A 19,674-nucleotide genomic window follows, 5' to 3' on the forward strand; every position below is an offset into this window, starting at 1 on the left:
CCCTTTATTTAAAAAAAAAAAAAAACTCTTCCTCAAAAATAATTGATGTGATGAGTTTTCATAAAATGAATAAAGTTTTAAGTAATATTATTTTGGAAAGAATAGTAAATACATATTAATTCACTTCTGAAAAAAACTCCCACTCATTCACAATTCAAGGAACAGGGAGGCTTTTCTCTAAGAAACATTTATTTTGATTTTTGGGTTCTCCACCTCCCCAATTGTCAACAACCTAATATGAAATTATTTATTCTTTTCATTTCATTCTTTTTTTCATATTCATTCTAACCACAATGTTCAGGATTGTACACAAAGAGGCCCTAAAGACATCTTTTGAAATACAAAGGGAAAAGTACCCCAAAATTGGACTCTTACCATGCATATATTCAATTCTCTAAAAGTCTCTTTTCTCCTTCAAAATGATTTTCTTCCATTTCTTTTTTCTGAATGGAAAATAAAAGCAGCTTTGTTTTTTTTTTTTTAAGTGGGAAGTCTCTCCTGGATTCAAAGTCTTGGCTTTTTCCCTTCTTCTACAGAATAACTGAGTGCACTAGGTATATCCATACCTTTTCTATCATCATTATGATGTTGAAATTTCCTATATTATTTTGGTGCCTCCCCATTAACCTTCTATTCATTTATCACTGTCTAATAACATTTTTCTTGTAATCCAAAGTGAAAAATTTCTATTCTTTATTCGGTTTTGGTTTTTTTTTTATACAAATTCAGAATGTTTCTAGAATTTTCTTTTTTCCTTATAGAGATCCATCTCGATTGCTGCTGTTGTTGTTCTTTGTGAATGATCTAGAATGACTTCAGAAAGAAAATGCCAGAATTTCATTAACTCTTCTGGTCTTTTAGTCATCTCTAGGGTTGGGGAGTAACCAATGAACATTGCTAGAAATGCTATTTGAACATAATCTCCCTTTTTACTTATTAGCATAATACACTCCTATGTGGTATTTCCACAATAAAGGAATGAATAACAAAGGGACAAAGTTGGGGGATATACTTATTTTTTGCAAATTCACAAGGATACTGCCACAGTTATTGCCATAAACATTCCACCCTTCTGAATTCTCATTAGTATGACATGACTATACCTTTTATTCCATAAATAAAAAAATGTGGAACTTTCATCAGGGTGTTTCTTGTCCATTATATTTTCTTTTCTGTTGATATCTTCATTATCGATATTATACTTTAAGGACAAACATTTTTAGAAAAAGAAATAAAATTTATTTTAAAGAAATGAAAATTCACATATTTTAGCTGAGACTACTAACTTGAGGTTTTCTGATAAATTTTTATTCAAGCAATAAAGATTTCTGAAGGAAATTAAACTCTCTTTTCTAGCACCCCTCATAGAAAAACCTGTGAATATGCAATATGAACTATGAATCAACTTCAAAAGAGTGCAGTTGCCATCAAGAAAGAGTCAGTATTTCTTCAACAGTCAGGCTAACATTCTAAACAACATTCTAAGAAGCTCAGTGCCCTTACATCATGTCAGATTTACAAACACAGAAAGAATATCCTGCAGCATTTCTTTAATTTTAATTTCATGCTCAATGAAAACAATTTTGTAAACATAAAAGAACAAACATGATCCAAAAAAGAGATGTGAGATGAGACTCCCAAGCCTCACTCCTTTGCAAGAATGGGAAATGCAAGGTGATACAAGATGGCTCATATTTATTCAATGCATTCACTGATTTTCCCAATGATTTTCTGTTGCTATTTTTTTTTCTCTTTTATATTAGAATAAAGCATGTGGGGAACTCTGAGTGTGAGGTGGCTCACTAGGAGAAACTTGTTCTGTTAAAAAAAAAACACAAACAATCCGTAAAAATCTCTTTCAAACAATGTTATTTTCAATGGTCCAGGCAAGAAGTGATAGGAGTCTAAACAAAGGAAAGTAATCTTCCTGTGACTAAAAAGAAAGAAGTAAATGCAAAAAAAGGAAAAGTAACAAGATTTGATAACAAACAAGATGGGAAGTTACAAGCAGAAATCAATGAGTTTAGGCAATGCAATCAGTCAGTCCTCTCTTCCTCGCTTCACAATCTTCCCATCAGGATAAAACACTGAAGCTTCATGGTTAAAACCCTGTGAGGAAGTACTTGGTAACTGCAAATCTTTTGTATCCTATCCATCATGAGGAGCCACTGCTGAGACTTGATAATTATCCTATCAACAACTCATTGAGGAGACTGTGCTTTTTAGGGAATGCATGTGGGGAATGAGGAATATTAAAAAATGCATTTTAAGGTTCTCATTTCATTTTTGGTCAGATTTCCTTTTCTGTCAAAATCTCCACTTTTCCCTTGTCTCAAATAGAGAAAGGATCCCAGGAACTTTCTAAGGAATATGATGGATCCCATGACTGAGCCTCTCAGCTTGCCCTGTGAGCAAAGAAGTCAGTTAGGCCTTGTACACACTATTGAGGGGTAAGCCCTGGGCCCTAGGTTTCTAATCAGTGTGAGGGGTAATCTGGTCTACAAAAGGGAAACTAGAACAGGCAGTCCTGCCCAAGATGGTTTCCTTTGTCCAGATTTGTCTCCTTACTCTCCTCCTCCAATGAAGAAATAGTTGGAATGAATGGAGAATTCTAAGCCTACCTCCTCATTAAATGCCCATTATTCATAGTTGCGTTTTGCTTGTCAGGAGAGGTCATAATGAGGCACTTTCAGAAGCAAGACAACTGGATTGAAGGGGTCTCATTTGTTGCTTATTTGCTATTCTCATCAATAAATCAATTGATCATTCCCATATTGGTCACTCAGAATTTCACTCACTGCATCATAGTTATTTGGGGATAAATGGGAATCCATACTATCATTGCTACTTGACAGGAATAACATGACAATGCAAAAGGGGGGAAAAGTCGGGGAAATCTTTCTCCCTTTAGAATTCCTAGGAACAAACAAGCAGCTTTGCCTCTCTACAGAAACCTCTTTTTGTGTTTGGCAGTTCCCCTCCCCCTCAAAAAAAAATAATTCCTGATAACCCCAAGTTGGGGATATTGTTTTTGATGCTTTTTTTTTTACATATTCCTCACTGCATCAGACAGTTTATGGGAGAAAGTGAACAAAACTGAAGCTGAATAAATCCTTGAGGAATAGAAATGGGGAAAGTACCCATGAATTGAAGTCTCTTACCATACTGCTTATTTTTTGAACTTCCTGCAAAAATAATTGGCTTTTTTCTTCCAAAAATATTTGGAATTCCCGGAGCTCTTTTGCATAATTAGTTTCTCTGGAAAACAAAAACCAAACAGGTTCTGTGTTTTCAGGATGGAGAGTACTTTTCCTGAAAGACTGGAATTAAGCCTAGTGGCTTCCATTCAATAAAATCTATATAATATTGACAATTTCTTATCAATGAATCCTTGTGAGTTCACTTTATCATTTTGTTTATTCCTTACTCTCTGTACAACATTTCTCTTTTAATTCAAAGCATAGGGATCTCTCCTGTATGGTTACTAAATTCATGGATGCTCTTTTTATTTTGCTTCTATTTTTTGGATGTTTCTACAAGTTTCCTTTCCTTATACTGATCAATTTCAATATTTTGTTTTATTCTTCCAGGTGGGTCATTAGAATTTTTTCAATTGCAAAATGTCATTTATTTCACTCTTCTCCTGGTTTTTGGAGAAATCAAACTACTACTAGAATTATCATTTGAGCTAAATTCCCTTTCTCCTGGTTTTTGGAGAAATCAAACTACTACTAGAATTATCATTTGAGCTAAATTCCCTTTAATTCATTTGCATAATACGCACCCATTTGGTATATTGCTAATAAAAGAATGACAGGAGACAGAAGAGCAATATAGCTAATTTTTTTTAACTCAACCATGATACTGCCATATTGTTTCCTAAAAGATTGTACCAATCTGAAAGCATAGCTGATGACTGTACCTGGTCATCCAGAGAGCAAAAACGATTAAATGATTATAGAGAGTACTCTCTTCCTCAGATATGTTTTTCATTTCAGTGTTTTCCTGTAGGTAAGAAATATATTCAGAGAGAGAGAAACAAAAAGCCAAAGTTTTGAGATGAGAATATTTTGTCTTTTTTTCTGATGATGTTTTTAATCAGGAAATATATCTGAAGGAGATTAGAGTCATTAGAAAAACATTTTCACAATATCCCTTCCAAAACAGAACATCAACTATTTCCTTATGAAGCATGTGCATTTATATATTACATATATGTGCATAATACATTACACGTATTGTGTGAGCATGAATCTTTGTATTCCAGTAAATTGGTCAATGATGAAATTTTGGGTATGAATCTGAGAATGGCTAGGTTATGAATCTTAATATGTCAATAAAATTTATAAATCACTTCCTCCCAAAATAATGGATGTGGTAAGTTTCTTAGTGATTGCCGGTGTTTCAAATTTTTAGAGCTAAGAAGAATGATATGTTTTAAGTAAAAGTTATTTTGGAAACAATACTGTTACATACAATTCTATACACACACATACTATGCTATTGAAAAGTGTAGCATTACATTGAATACTACTCAATTGTATTGAAATATTGAATACAATATTGAAAAGTATACAATTGAAAAGAATCATTGCCTGATTTAAAAGTTTGAAAAACAGGGAGTGGCTCCTGCCAAAAGAAGCATCACTAAGTTGGGGACATTGTATTTATGCTTTTCTTGCATTCTCCTCATTGCACTCCATAATTTTCAGGATACTGCAGATGAACAGCTTCTGAATAAATCTTTAGGGAACTATAATGGGGAAAAATACTCATGAATTCAATTCTCTCACCATGGCCCTTATCTCTTTTACTTCATTATAGAACTTCTGTGCTCTGTAATGACAAGCTGTTCTTAATGCCATTTTCTGTTTTATTAATTCAGTGACTCTAGAAAATAAAGAAAAAAAAATTATTCTTTTTAAGCAGAGAGGCATGCTGATTTGAATATCAAGAATAAGGTTTTTTATCCCAATTTTTGCACTGATATAGTTGAATGAACTGTGTGTTTGATTCTATTCATTAAATTCTACATAATATTAACATATTATTCTCTTGTGTGTCCATCTAATGTTTTTGCATTCATCATTTTTCTGTAGAACATTGTTCTTAATTCAAAGCATCTTTTTTTCCCTTGTGTATGGCTAGTAAAGCAACGTACACTTTTATTCTGGCTCAGTTGCATTGTGCTCACAGTAATCACAAAGTTTTTCAGGAATTTTCCTTTTCCATATGCTTATCAATTTTTTAGTTCCTGAAATTATGCTTTAATATTGATTATCTAAAATTTCTTGAGACAGCATCAACTTGTCAGAATTTTTAGAGTTTCCAGTTTTTTAAAGAAAAAATAGCTACATTAGCTGAAAACCACCTCTCTTTAGCCATTTGTATAACACACTCCTTTTGGTGAAAGGGAAAGAGTTGGGATACATGCTTATTGTTTTTAATTTTACCAGGACTTGGCCACATCGTTTTGATGGGATTCTACCATTCTTAAACCTAACAAAAAGTACATGAATTTACCTAGCTTTGAAGATAGGTGTCAGACTTGCAATATCATAACTAATTAGTTTTTTATTTTCATTTTCCTTTTTTTCCATGTCAATGTGGTCGTGCACTGTAAAATTAGCTTCAGTATATTTCTGTGCAAAAAACAATAGAAAATAAGCAATACATCAATACAGCAAAGAAGATCAAAACCACATTTGGGGGAAAATCTATTATAAGCTGAGCCTATTCTGAAACTTATATTCTAAAATGAATTTCTTTTTGATCAAAATAATTTGTCCAAGAAGTAACATCTTTTCCTCAACAAGAAAAGATGTTACTTCTTCTACTGCAAAATATATGAAAGTGAAGGAACTGACTCTCTCAACAAATTTAGTCCCAGGTGAACGAATCATCAATTTCTAAGCATTCTTCAGTCTCCCAACTTTGTAAAGGCTAAACATTCTAAGATAGATGTAGGAACCAGTGGCCAACATACAAAAACACAAAGGAAATCCTACGGAATGTATCTTCAGGAATTCTCCTTTAATCTCTTCAGCTCAATGCAAACAATTTTGTATCTTTAGAGAGTAAGCATGACCCCAGGAGACCACACAGGAAGAATTGACTTCCACTATTGGTAAAGCAATATTGCTTACATTTTCATGTTTTGTTGAGTGTATTTACTTTTTTTGCTTATTTTTTCTTTTCTTCTTCTCAATTATTGTTTAAAAATATTTCTTGTAAAGTGTGTGTACATCATCTCTTAGAGAGAGAGAGAGAGAGAGAGAGAGATGAGGGACACTAAGAGACTGTGCAGTGATTTTGACAAACAAAAGCTTTTGATAGTTTTTCTTTTGTCTAAAATTAGTGAATTCAGTAGTCTAGGCAAGAAGTCTAAGCATCCTGAAGTAGTTTAAATAGTATCGCCTTGGGTAGAGAGAAAGGAACAAATGTCAGAGATACAGAGGTAGAAGTGAGAAGATCTGAAAACCTACGTGAAGATATATAGATATGTGAGGGAGGGTCATGGATCAAGAAATCATTCTGAATGTAAAGAGCTGGGCAAAAAGGAGTTTTCTTAATGAAACTGAGCTAAGTGGAGTGGAATACTAAATTAGGGAGAAGTCATTTTGGATGTGTTGGGGATGAGTGGATGATGATTGACTGTGAAACTCATGAGAAATGCTCTACTTAGATAGTAATGATTTGGAAGTTTTCTTTCAGGACAGAATTATTCACACAGAGCGCTGATGAAATCAGCAATCAAGAGTGTATAGAAAGACATTACTGGGACAGAAAGCTGGAAGACACCAATCCTATAGAGCGGAGATGGACCATAATCCCATGAAGAGAAATGAGAAGTGTACAACTGGGTAGACCAGGAAGTGATCAGTGGCATAAAAGGTAGGGGAGCAGAGAAATGGTACCTGGAAAGGAATTCCAGCTGTGTCCAGAGTGGTAGAGTGGTACGGAGCTATAAAAATTGTGGGTGGGTAAAGCCCTAAGATTCAACAATTGAAAGATTAAGTATTTTCAATGGAAATTTATTTTCTTTTTAAAAAAAATAGGAATACAAAAGGGCCCTTTATTATTACATGACCAACTGTATCATAAAAATGGTATAAAAATTCTTTGGTTGTAGTCAAAAACAGGAAAGTAAAAAATAAACAAACAAAACAACAACAACAACAACAACAACAACAAAAAACAGACCAAGAAGCCTCCAGGTATCTGTATCTTAGATACAGGACAAGAGGAGAACAAATCCCAAGAAAATTTGATAGCATGGAAAGAGGCCAGGTGGAATAGGTCTTTATGCAAAAGCAGAATTGAACACTTGACTCAGGAGACTCTTAGTTTAGTGAATAAGAATAACTCTGCTCAGACCAATGTTTTTAAAAGATCACTAAGGTAGGTGAGGGTAGAATGAATTGGAGCGGACGGAGCCTTGAAGAATGGAGAGACTCTTACAATCATCTGGGGATGAGGGGAAGAGAGACTTTATCCACTGAAAAGTATGGATCGAGAATAGGGAATAGATAAGGGAAATGTTGTATAGGTAGAAACAATAGAGCTTGACAAGAAAAATATTGTTTATATTAAATAAGAATTCACTGAAGTCTTGGAGTCAATAAAATTGCCAAAGAAGATACTATGGAGGAAGAAATTAAGAAGAAAGAAAACTTAAGTTTTGAAGGACACACTCACATTGACTGGCATTATCTCTGTGCAAGAGGGTGGGTATCCCACAAAAAGAAACTCACATGGACTGAAAAAAAAAACAAATAGGAGAAGCTTCAAGTGGGAGATCGGTCATGAAAATTTGAGAAGAAAACCTCTACAAGAGAATAAGATAATTATCACTGCTGTCAACATTTGCTGAGAGATCAAGCAAGAGAAGAACTGAGAGAAAACCTTTAGGTTTAGAACAGAAGAAATTGTTCATTTTGGGGACAAACTGCAGTGCAGTATAAATCAGATTTGAAGAATGCAGAGCAGTGTAGGGAAAGATTTATGAACTCCTGCAGACTGAGGTAAGATATGTATAACTAAAATTACAGTAAATGAACAAAAGCACTCCAAGTTTGGCATTCTCTTTTCTACTGAATTGAAAATCCTAGCCTTAGCCTAGAAAACAGGAAAACAAATCTGGATCCCTCCATTGAGTAGAGAGGACATATGCTACAGACTGAAAATGCTGCATACTCTTGTCAGATGCAAATCTATTGGCAGGTTGTACTGAACTGTTTGTCCATGAAGTATAGAGGCAGGTATACTTGTGTAGCTATGTATATGTGTATATATGTATATGCATGTGTCTTTGCATTGCAGAGAACTGTTCAGTGGTCAAAGTTTGTGTGAATCTGAGAATTGCATATTATCAATAAACACTACATATTCCACAATGCAATTAATACCTTCTATACCATGTTTACTCCTGTTTCAAATCTTGACACTAGGAACAGAGGTTTGTAACAATGGAGAATATATACTGTTATGGCTAGTGAAAAGAATACTATTTACAAAGGTTTGAAAAGAATTTTGCAATTCAGAATTCATAGGAATAGGATTTATCGTCTTGCTGCAAAAACATCTGCAAAAAAAATGTTGGAGGCATTGCTTTTATTTCCTTTCTTTTTGTTCCTCAAAACCATCATAAACATTTCAAGAGAATACACACAAAAAGGCCCCAAAATAAATCCTTGTAGAATTGAAATGGGAAAAGTATGCATGAATTGGATTTTCTTACCACAGCACACATCTCTTTGGCTTCATTCAGAAATTTCTCTGTTTTCTCTTCCAAAATTGCTATTTTGGTCAGTTCCTGCTTTTTGAATGCAGATTCCCTGGAATAACAAAACCAGAACAATGAGTATTTTAAATTCTCTAAATGCTGACTTGGATATCAAAGTACAAGCTTTTGACTGACTTTTGACCCTGGCAAAGACTAGTCAATCAGGTATTCTAGATTCCATTCATTGACATCTCTATAATATTGCCCAACTCCATATCATTCACTTGTGTGTTCACCTGAACATTTTGTCCATTCATCACTGTATCTTTTAATTCTAAATATAAATATTCCATTGTGGGTGGTTCCCCAAATAATGGATACTCTTTTATTCTAGTTTGATCTTTTGTGCTCATAAATAATTCACAAAATTCTTTCCAGCCTGTTTCCTTTTCTCATACGGACTGTTTTAAATCAACTCAAAGAAGCTTTAGAATGACAAAAATTATCACTACAAATGTTATCTGAATATAATCTGTTTCCACAGACATTCAGTTTGGTATATTCCCAGTAAAGGACTGAACACAATATAGGGACTGTATGTTGTAATTTTTATAACTTCACCAGGATATTTTCCCTTTTTGTCTCCTAAAGAAATTCTACCATTGTGAAATTCCACTAGTAGGACGTGTGTATACCCAATTTTCCATAGAGGGGCCAGAAAGAAAGAACTTTGATTGATGTTTTCATTTTTGTTGTCATTTATTTCCTCAAAGTTTGCCTCTTCTGGAGTAAATTTTATTTCCTGAAAGGGGAAAAAGATTTTTAGAAAGAACAAAATAAAATACATATTTTAAAAAGCAATGCCAAAATTATGACTTCAGATTACTATAAACTTATATCCTGATGATATTTTTCAGGCAGGAAAGATTTCTGTAGCAGGTAATCATTTCTTCAAAAGCTCCTCTCCTCGAAACATGCAACATGAGGGGCATCTATGTGGTACAGTGGATAGACTACTAATCCTGAAGTCAGGAGGATCTAAATTTAAATCTGGTTTTACACACTCAACACTTACTAATTGGATGATTTTGTGCAAGTCAACCCTAAACTGCCTTAATAATAATAAAATAAAAATAAAAATGCAATATGGATTTTGAATCAACTTCTAAAAATTCAGTCAAACAAGGAGGCGGCATTAGATCTTAACTTTTTGGATTACCAACTTTATAGAGGGTAAACCTTTTTTGAAACCCATTGGAGAATGTGTACAAACTACATTTGTCCAGTGGTACAAAGGAAGAAGCATAGAAAGAGAATCCTGCCCACTCATCTGCTGGAATTTTTCTTTAGTCCCTACAATTCATCACAAATCTGGACTTTCAAAAGGGATACAAGAAGAGACTCACTTTGTGAGTCTTTCTTTGAAAGGTGCAAAGATACAAGAAAGTTCAAAATTGCCTCCTATTTTTTTTTTCTTTTTCAGAAGCAGTCTGATTTGTTTAGGGTCAGGAAAAAAAAAAAAAAGATTGTCTAAGTCTGGATTTGAACTGCAATCCTTCTGACTCCAAGGCCAATACTCTAGCCAACGTGCCATCTAACTTCCCAAATACTAATTATTTGCAAAATTTTTCAATGCATTAGCTGGTTTTGCTAGTTGGGCTTCTATTTTTGCCTCTTCTCTGCTATTGCTGTAAATTATGGTTTCTTGTGATGTATATAGAGATCTCTCAGAGGTAGGATACTAGTCCTAACTGTGGTAGTTAAAAAAAAATAAAACTAAATGAATACAATTTTAATTTCTTTAAAAAGCCCATCTTAATTTAAAAGGCTAGGCAAGAAATGATGGTGTGCATACACACACAACACACACAATCCATGTAAAGCTGTTTTGCTATGAACAGAAAGGAATAAATGCCAGAGATGTTACAGAAGAAAAAGTGATAAGATTTCACAGCTAATACCATGATATACAACTGTGAGAAAGGACTGACACCTAGTAGTGAAACACAGCTTTGAAAGAAGGGGTCTGATTTGTCAAGACAAATCTAGGGATTATTTGAGCATAATTACAATATACTTTTCACAGAAATCAAATTAGATCTATACAAATGGAAAAATAGCAATTGCTTATGGAGGGGCCCAGCTAATATAATAAAAATGACCACACCCCCTCAATTAATCTAATGATTCAATACCACATAAATCATACTACTAAAAATTACTTTTTAAAGGTAGAAAAAATAACAAAATTCAACTGAATTCAACAAAGGGTCAAGAATAAGAAGGGAATTAATGGGAAAAAAATGTAATGGAAACCTGCCTAGCCATACCAGATTAAGACCATATTATGAAGCAATGGTCATCAAAACGATTGGTATCGGTTGAGTGTAATAGGTGAGGTCCACAAGACACAATAATCAATGAACATAGTAATCTAGTGTTTGAGAAAAACAAGGATTCCAGCTCCTGGGATAAGAACTCACTATCTGATAAAGATTGCTGGGGAAATTGAAAAATAGCATGGCCGAATATAGGCACTGACCAACATCTAACAACCAATATCAAGATAAGGTCAAAATGGGTTCGTGATTTGGACAAAGGATGTTACCTATAAGAAAATTAGGAGAACAAGGAGTAGTTGTCCACCTCTCAGCTCTTTGGAGAAGGGAAGAATTTATGACCAAAGAAGAACTAGACAACATTTTGACATGCAAAATGGATAATTTTGATGACATAAAATTAAAAAGTTTTTGCACAAATGCAACCAAAGCAATCAAAATTAGAAGAGAAGCAGGAAGCGGGTAAACAATTTTATAGCCAGTAATTGTGAAAAAAAAGAGTCAAATTTATAAGAATGCAAGTCTTTCCTTAATTGATAAATGGTCAAAGCTTATAAACAGAAAATTTTCAAATAAAAAATTAAACCATCAGTAGTCATTGGAAAAACATTCCAAATCACTCTTTACAGAAATGCAAAGAAAAATAACTCTAAAATGCTCCTTCACATTTTTCAGATTGGCTATGATGACTGGAAAAGATAATATTTGAGTGGATGTGGGAAAACAGGGACACTAATATATTGTTGGTAAAGTTGTGTATTGAGCTAGACATTCTGCAGAGCAATTTGAAACTCTACTCAAAACATGACAACAGGGCAGTGAAGAGAGCAGAATCCAAAGAACATTGTACATAATAACAGCAAGATTATGTGATCATCTATGATAAACTTAGCTCCTCTCAGTAATTCAACTGATATGAGACAATTTCCATAGATTTAGAATGGAAAATGTCATCTATATCCAGAGGGACAACTATGGACACTAAATGCAAATCTCAGCATACTATTTTTCAACTTTGTTTTTTATTATTTGATTTTTCATTTTAATTGTTTTTTTTCTTTTTTGTCATTCAGATTTCTCTATCACAACATGAGAAATATGGAAATAAGTTCAAAATGAAATGAAAATATATCAGATTGATTTCTCTCTTCAGGAAGGGAGGGATTAAAAGGATAAAGGAAGGAAAACTTTGAACTCAAATTCCTAAAAAAATGGAATGTTGAAAACCATCTTTACATGTCATTATGGCCATGAAATGAGCTCAGTTTCCTCTATTATTTAATATTAATTTTGACATCCCTGTATTTTTCTAGAAAATTTCAGGAGTGCACACAAAATCAGTCCTTGAAAAAATCCTTGTGAATTCAAATAGGAAAAGTATATATGAATTGGACTTTCTCACCATGAAACACATTTCTTTCAGCTCAGAAAGAAAGATGTGCATTTTGTCTTCAAAGGCAGTCTTTAATAGGAGTTTTTGTTGTTCAAATTCATTTTCTCTGAAAAATAAAAGCAGCATTGTTATAGTTTAAGTGGAGAAAATTCTATCAAGAGGCTCCGCTTCTATCCCAGTTTTCCCACATAGATAATGAATGACTTCATTCCATTGGATTTCATTCTTAGACATCACTATAATAATTGACATGTTGTGGTCATTTGCTTGTGTCTCAACTTTAACATTCTCTTAATCATCACAATCTGTATAATACTTCACTTTTAACTCTGAACATGATTTTTCTCTTATGAGTCATTAATAAATCAATGCATACCCTCTAATTCTTTTTTGTGTGTGTTCAACAAAATAGGTTCTACAATTATTTACTTCATCATACTCTTCAATTTCAAGTCCTAATATTTTTCTTTGAGTTGATAATCTATAATTTCTTCACATAATCTTAACTTGTCAGGCATTTCAAGCATCTTCAGGTTTCAAAGTAAAAAAATAATAATATTAGTATTGTTATTTGATCATAAGTTGATGTTTTTACCACTTAGCCTAATATACCCTACGACAGGTAGAGTGAGAATAAAGAGATGGCAGGTATTAGGTGGGGGGAAAGAGTGGTTATACTTCTATTATTTTAACTTGTCTGCGTTCTGTGAAATCCCACTAATAGTACATGAATATACCTTGAGTTTAAGAGAGATGTTAAAGAGAAAGTACATACACGATACACGATACACGATCATACACGATAATTTTATTTTCAATGTCCTCTTTCTCTTCTTCAGCTTCCTTTTCTTCCTGTAAAAAAGAATGTTTTACAAAGAGAAATAAGATGCTTTTCTAAAGCATTTCCAAGTGAAATTTTTGAGCTAAAATGACTTTGAATTTATGTTTTGTTCATAAATTCTAATCTCTTAGATTAGATTACATTAGGTTAGAGTCATTTCCTTAACACTCTCTTTTGAAGATGACCATAAAATTGGACAATTAAAAAGATGGAGGGAACTGGAAGATGGAATAGGAAGACTTTCTCCATGAAAAGTCTTATCATAAAGAAGTTCTTATCAAAACTTTTTGGCTCTTCTTAAGACGAAAAAACCGAAATGGATGAAAGGAACACATTGTACAAATAAAACCTTAGGACAAGTGAACCAAGAAGTCTTATTATTTAACCAACATAAGAACATGAAAAAGAGGAAGAAGGATTCCTTGTCCTACCCAAACTACCAGAAAAACTGCAAATCAGACACAAAGCAACTTTCCAACTTTCCAATGGCATCATACATGAATTAAACACAGAAGAAATTGGGCATATAGCTAGCTTTGACATAAAATGGAATAATCAAACATCATTTAAATTAAAGGATTTTTCTATGATAAAATAATAAATAATCTGGAGGAGGTAAGGAAATATAGGTTAACTGTCTATATGTTATTGGAAGAGTGAAAAAGTGGCCAATAGTTGTGGAGAAAACACTTAGAATGACAAAGGTCATTGAAAAGACTATGCTTTTTGAATCATTGATCCTAATACAGGGGGATATATATGCCAAGGATATCAAAGATAAAAAAGTGCCCTATATGTAGTGACATTTTCTTGAAAGAAAAACTTAATAGATGTCCATAGTTCAGAGAGCAGATAAATTATGGACTGTACTGTGAAAGATATTATGTTGAGACACTCTAGAAAAATTTATTAAGAATTTTTCATGTATCACCTAACATACTGACCTCTGGGAATACAATAGAAGGTAAAAAAAATAGTTCCCAGTTTTCAAGTAATATCTATTCAATTAGAAAACAACTCTTAAAATTATAGTGTATGTATAAATATGTATAATATGTATCGTGTATATATATATATATATGTGTGTGTGTGTGTGTGTGTGTGTGTGTGCATGTAGTAGATATATAGAAAATCTAAAAAAAGGAAGGCATTACCCAGGGACAGGGTGGGAGAGGTATAAATGGGAATACTCACAAGGAGCTCATTCAGAAGAGTAAGAGGTGCATCCTTATGCAAGTCGAAATTAAAATGAGGTGAAGAATGAAAGATTCAGACAGAGGGAACAAAACACTGAGAAAACATGAAATTGGGACTCAAAAGAGTTGTGTCTAAGAAAGAGCAAAAAGCTCCGGAATATCTGGATTTTAAGAAAACTTGGAGAGAGGAAAGAAGAGAGAAGACTGGACAAGTTAGAAATGATGGTAAAGGATTTGAAAAGCCAAAGACACAATTGGATAGGTGAGCCCGGAACCCCTCGATTTTATTGACTAGAAAATATCCTGAATCATTTGCTAAGGGCAGGTAGAAGGCAATGGCGTGGAGAGAACTGAGCATGGGAGAGGCTCTTTCCAAACCCATAGAGACCATGTGACCAAGAGAGGAAGAAGAAGGAAGAAAATAGAAATATTGTGAAGGTAGAAGCCAACAGATCATGGCAAAACTCTCTCAGCAGATAATGATTCTAAATTCATGGGAGTTCATGGGATTCCCAACCAGACAATAAAGAGGAGAAGTTAAGGAAGAGGACGGTGTGGAGCACATAGTCATACTAGGCAACATGGCTTGAGAGTATGGATCCTACAAGCAAAAGACTCAGATGGACTGGAAAAGTAAAAGAAGCCCCAGGTAGGGCTCTCTCACAAGCAACTGATGGAGAGAAAGCTGTTCAAGAGTTAGGATGATCACTAGTGTTAACACTTATTAGAAGATCAAGAAAGATAGATTTGGAACAAAGACTTGTGTAAGTCATCACTGATAACTCTGAAAAATAAAAGTCCATGGTGTTCCAACCAATTAATTCAAAAAATGCAGAGCAATCTAGGTAACTATTTATTAACTGATGAATGAAACCACAGGATATTAGGAAATTAAAATGAAAACAACCATGAAAGTCACCATTCTCAAATGAAACATCCTATTTATCACTTAGAAAATGCCAAATAAATACAAGTCACTCCAACTTGTTAGTGAGGCAATAGGTCATGATCTAGATTGCTGTATATTATATATTATTTATGATTGGTGATAGATACTTATATCAGTATTGTTCATACATATATGTTTGTATATATATATGTATGTATTATTTATTTTCATACATGTCGGACTTTTTGAATTAGAAGAAACTGTTCAATGGTGAGAATGTGTACACGAGTTGAGAAAAACAAGATTAGAAATACACAATATATTATTAAACTTTATAAAGTATATCCCCCCAAATACTTGATATGATAGTTTTATGATTTCTTATTAATTAACTTTAAAATAATTAGAAACTAAAAAAGGTATTTGTTTTAAGCAATAGACTTTTGAAATTATAATTATGTATTAAAATTATCACTTAGAAATAATCACATGACAGTGCTAAAACAAATTCTTCCCTAATTCAGTTCCTAGAAATAGGGAAAGGGGACATTACCGTTTTGGACAAAAAAACATTTCTTTCTATGTTTTGAGATGCCCACCAAAAGCTGCCAGCATCCCTCACATTGAGGGCATTGTTTTGATGCCTTTCCTATATCCTTCTCATTACATCCCTCTCTTCTGGGGATTGCAGGCAAATATACTCTTAATAAATGCTTGTGCAATACAACTGGATAAAAAACCCATGAATTGGAATAACTCACAGTGGAGCAAAGCTCTTCAAATTCCCTGGTCAATTTCAGGGCTTTTCCTACCCAGATGATTGTTCTTTCCAAGTCCAGCTTCTTTATTACAATTTCTCTGAAATACATAACCAACAGTGTATGTGTTTAAGGTAGAGTGTGTGCTGACTTGGATATCAAGAATTTTGTTTTGATCCCAATTCTTCCACTTACATAGCTGACTGAATTAGCTATCAATAATAGATTCCATTCATTGAAATCTACATGATAGGCAACTCTTTGGATCACAACTTATCAATTATTCTCCTGTGTATTCCCCTCATTTCTCACTCTTTCTTATGTAAGATAATTCAGTTTCAAACCAAAGAACATTTCTTCTTTTGTGGATGTTTACCAATTTATCGTTTATTCTTTTATTCTGGTTCTTTTCTATGCTTACATTAAAAAAAATGAAGCTATTTTTAGAATATTCCTTTTCCTTCTAATGATCTAATGATTTCCTTCCTTTTAATTCCCGATATTACTCTTTGTTGTTAATCATCTAGAATTTCTTCACTCAGTTGTATCTTGTCAGACATTGCGGACATTTCCACATTTTTTTTGAGAAACAAAATATTAATGCTCAAAATTATGTGAATATAATCTCTTACACTGTGCACAATGTACTAGATTTGGTGTCTTTCCAAAAAAGGGATTATGGCGTTATAGAGCAAATTTACTCTCATTTTCTTTTCACTTTACCATAGTTGAATGAAATAGGCATATTGGACTCCAGCTTAGTGCCCCCCCGTACCCCCCCCATTAAGTTTTTCTACATCTATCGCTATCTACATAACATTTTTTTTTCTGAGCATATATGTTCACATTTAGGGTCATTAAATTAATCTATACATTTTATCTGTTTTTATTATATATTTGTGTGTGTGTATGCCCTTACACAAATTCAAAGAGATATAGCAAGAATTGTCCTTTTCTTTTTGAATTGACAGATCTATTTTAATTCTTGATATCCTTTTATGTGGATAATGTAATTTCTCAATTTGCTAGGCATTTCAGGCCCTCCAGAAGTAATAAAAAGTTAACTTTGAATAATAAAAGATTAAAAGAATAAATATTTTATGGATACTAACATCTCTTTTTAACTGCATACCTAATATACTTCATTTGCTATAATCCCATTAAAGGTACAAAAGGGATAGACATAGTAAACAAACATTTAATTTTGTAATGTGACAAGCATATTGGCACATTTTTTTACTAAAGATATCCTGCCATTCTAAAAACCCATTAGTAATACAAAGTATACCTTATACGCCATAAATAGGAGAGGATATTCTCATCCAGAAACATTCTTCGCAATAGTGAATCTTTTCTTTTTAGTGTTTTCATAAGAAAATAGAAAAGAAAGTTAAAATCAGAAAGAGAAAGTTAAAATATAAAAATAGATTTTTATATAAAAATTAAAGTCAAAATTTATAAGTTAACAAATTAAACCTACTTTGTCGGTTGAGATGAGTAAAAGGCAAATGCCACAGTTTCTTCAGGGACATGCCTTTTAAGCACCTCTTCATTCCATTGGAATTCACTAACCTTCATCACACAGGTTGTCTTTAACAGACAAACAGATAGCCAATGGCATTGGACTCTAAAGAGCTTGGAGACAGTAGCCATGTCTGTATACTTTTGAACACTTTACCTCCCTCATGTGCTCTGGGGAGAGCTGCCTTCTCTCCTCATCAACATCACACTCATGGGCAATGCACTGTGGAAAAGAGATCTTTTCCTCTTTCCAAGCTGGAAACGCACATGCCAATTTATTGTGACTTGTGGATTCTCTATTTAGTCTGCAGCCTACCTCTCTCCTTAGTTGGTCTGCCCCCACTTTTGCTTTCCATCCTCAATCATTTTCCTGCTCACAGTTGTCTCATATAGTCCTGCGCTGATTTCATAGCCCCTGGAAAATGAAAGAATGTTCCAAATCACTATTGATCAGAGAAGTGCAAATTAAGACAACTCTGAAATACCACACCTGTCAAATTGGCTAAGATGACAGGAAAAAATAATGATGAATGTTGGAGGGGATGCAGGAAAACTTGGACACTGATGCATTGTTGGTGGAGTTGTGAATGAATCCAACTATTGTGGAAAGCAAGCTGGAATTATGCCCCAAAAGTCATCAAACTGTGCATACCCTGTGATCCAGCAGTGCTACTACTGGGTCTATATCCCAAAGAGATACTAAAAAAAGGGAAAGGGACCTGTATGTGCCAAAATGTTTGTGGCAGTCCTGTTTGTAGTGGCTAGAAACTGGAAAGTGAATGGATGCCCATCAATTGGAGAATGATTGGGTAAACTGTGGCATATGAATGTTATGGAATATTATTGTTCTGTCAGAAATGATCAGCAGGATGAATAGAGAGAGGCTTGGAAAGACTTACATGAACTGATGCTGAGTCAAATGAGCAGGATTAACAGAAAGATTAATTCCTCAACAGAAGAGGAAATCGAGTAATTAAATAACCTAGTAGAGGGGAAGTGATCAAACCATAAATGTGTTCTCTGAGAAAAAATTCCCACAGCAAGATGGATTTACAAGTGAATTCTCCCAAATATTTAAAGAACAACTAATTCTAATACTACACAACAAGTGAAATTAAATGACAGAGTTTGACTAAATTCCTTCTATGACACAAATGTGATTCAAATACATAAACTAGGACGAGTAAAAACAAAGAAAGAAAAATATATAACCAAAATTTATTTTTCTTTCATTTCTTTTATTTTCTTACTTGAGATTTATAGTTATTTATTGGTTTATTTGTTTCTCAAGGCCATTGGGTTTAAGTGACTTACCTGCCCAGAGTCACACAGCTAGAAAGTATCAAGTGTCAGCTTTGAACTCAAGTGCCCCCAAATTCAGGGTTGGTACTCTATCTACTGCACTATCTAGCTGCCCTTTTCCCCAAATTTAAAATAATATCACCAAGGCAATGGCAGCAATATATCAATAAGGTTGTAGAATAGGACTAGTGAGGATTTGGACTAGGAATATCAGGCTGATTCAATTATTGGGAATTGGATTGTTAATAGAATGGGAAAATATTAGAATATTATTTAAAGCAGGAAAAAAACTTTTAACAAATACAACTTTCATTCTTGTGAAAAAATACTAGAAAGCACAGAATTAAATGAAGCTTTTCTTAAAATGATAAATAATATTTATCTAAAACTCAATGTAAGCACTATTTGGAGTGTAGATAAAATAGAATTCTTTTCAATAATAACAGGAGTGAAACAAGCATGTTCATTTTCACCATTATTATTCAATATTCCACTAGAAATGTCAGCTATCACAATAAGAATAAAAAAGCACAAAAGAATCCCAAAAAACAATGAAAACAAAAACTATCATACTTTTCAAAGATATGCTAATGAAACTAGTGAATGCAGAAGAATCAACTAAAACTTTAGTCAAACAGCCCAAACCACATTAGCAACAAAAGAGAACAATAAATCAAGAAAACACAAAGTACTTTAATGTATTGCCAAAA

General features: G+C 33.4%; 1 protein-coding gene across 2 annotated transcripts; it reads right to left on the minus strand.

The window, feature by feature from the left end:
* Positions 1 to 773: 773 nt before the first annotated feature.
* Positions 774 to 19,234, minus strand: LOC116422317. Of its 2 annotated transcripts, XM_031959059.1 has the most exons (13): positions 18,977 to 19,234; positions 17,979 to 18,077; positions 17,430 to 17,495; positions 16,145 to 16,241; positions 13,233 to 13,309; positions 12,467 to 12,563; positions 9,421 to 9,527; positions 8,741 to 8,837; positions 5,524 to 5,642; positions 4,794 to 4,890; positions 3,923 to 4,005; positions 3,162 to 3,258; positions 969 to 1,201 (listed from the first exon to the last, which is right to left on the minus strand). In XM_031959059.1, the coding sequence occupies exons 3-13, from the start codon at positions 17,471 to 17,473 to the stop codon at positions 1,028 to 1,030; spliced, it is 1,089 nt and encodes a 362-aa protein (XP_031814919.1). In that variant the 5' UTR covers positions 17,474 to 17,495; positions 17,979 to 18,077; positions 18,977 to 19,234; the 3' UTR covers positions 969 to 1,027. The 2 variants fall into 2 exon arrangements, with proteins under 2 accessions (XP_031814918.1, XP_031814919.1); XM_031959058.1 differs by lacking the exons at positions 17,979 to 18,077; positions 18,977 to 19,234 and adding an exon at positions 17,622 to 17,721 and having other exon boundaries at positions 774 to 1,201.
* Positions 19,235 to 19,674: the final 440 nt, after the last annotated feature.

This window comes from Sarcophilus harrisii, chromosome 3, assembly GCF_902635505.1.
Source record: "Sarcophilus harrisii chromosome 3, mSarHar1.11, whole genome shotgun sequence".
Lineage (NCBI taxonomy): Eukaryota > Metazoa > Chordata > Mammalia > Dasyuromorphia > Dasyuridae > Sarcophilus > Sarcophilus harrisii.

What these genes read in the sequence shown, in the direction of transcription:
- LOC116422317 (XM_031959058.1), bottom strand. Translation starts at nt 17,719, where the DNA reads ATGAAGGTTAGTGAATTCCAATGGAATGAAGAGGTGCTTAAAAGGCAT. An exon ending in GATCGTGTATCGTGTATCGT is followed by an intron (nt 12,564 to 13,232) that starts GTATGTACTTTC and finishes TTTATTTTTCAG; the next exon opens with AGAAAATGAATTTGAACAAC. An exon ending in GCCCCTCTATGGAAAATTGG is followed by an intron (nt 8,838 to 9,420) that starts GTATACACACGT and finishes TTGTTATTCCAG; the next exon opens with GGAATCTGCATTCAAAAAGC.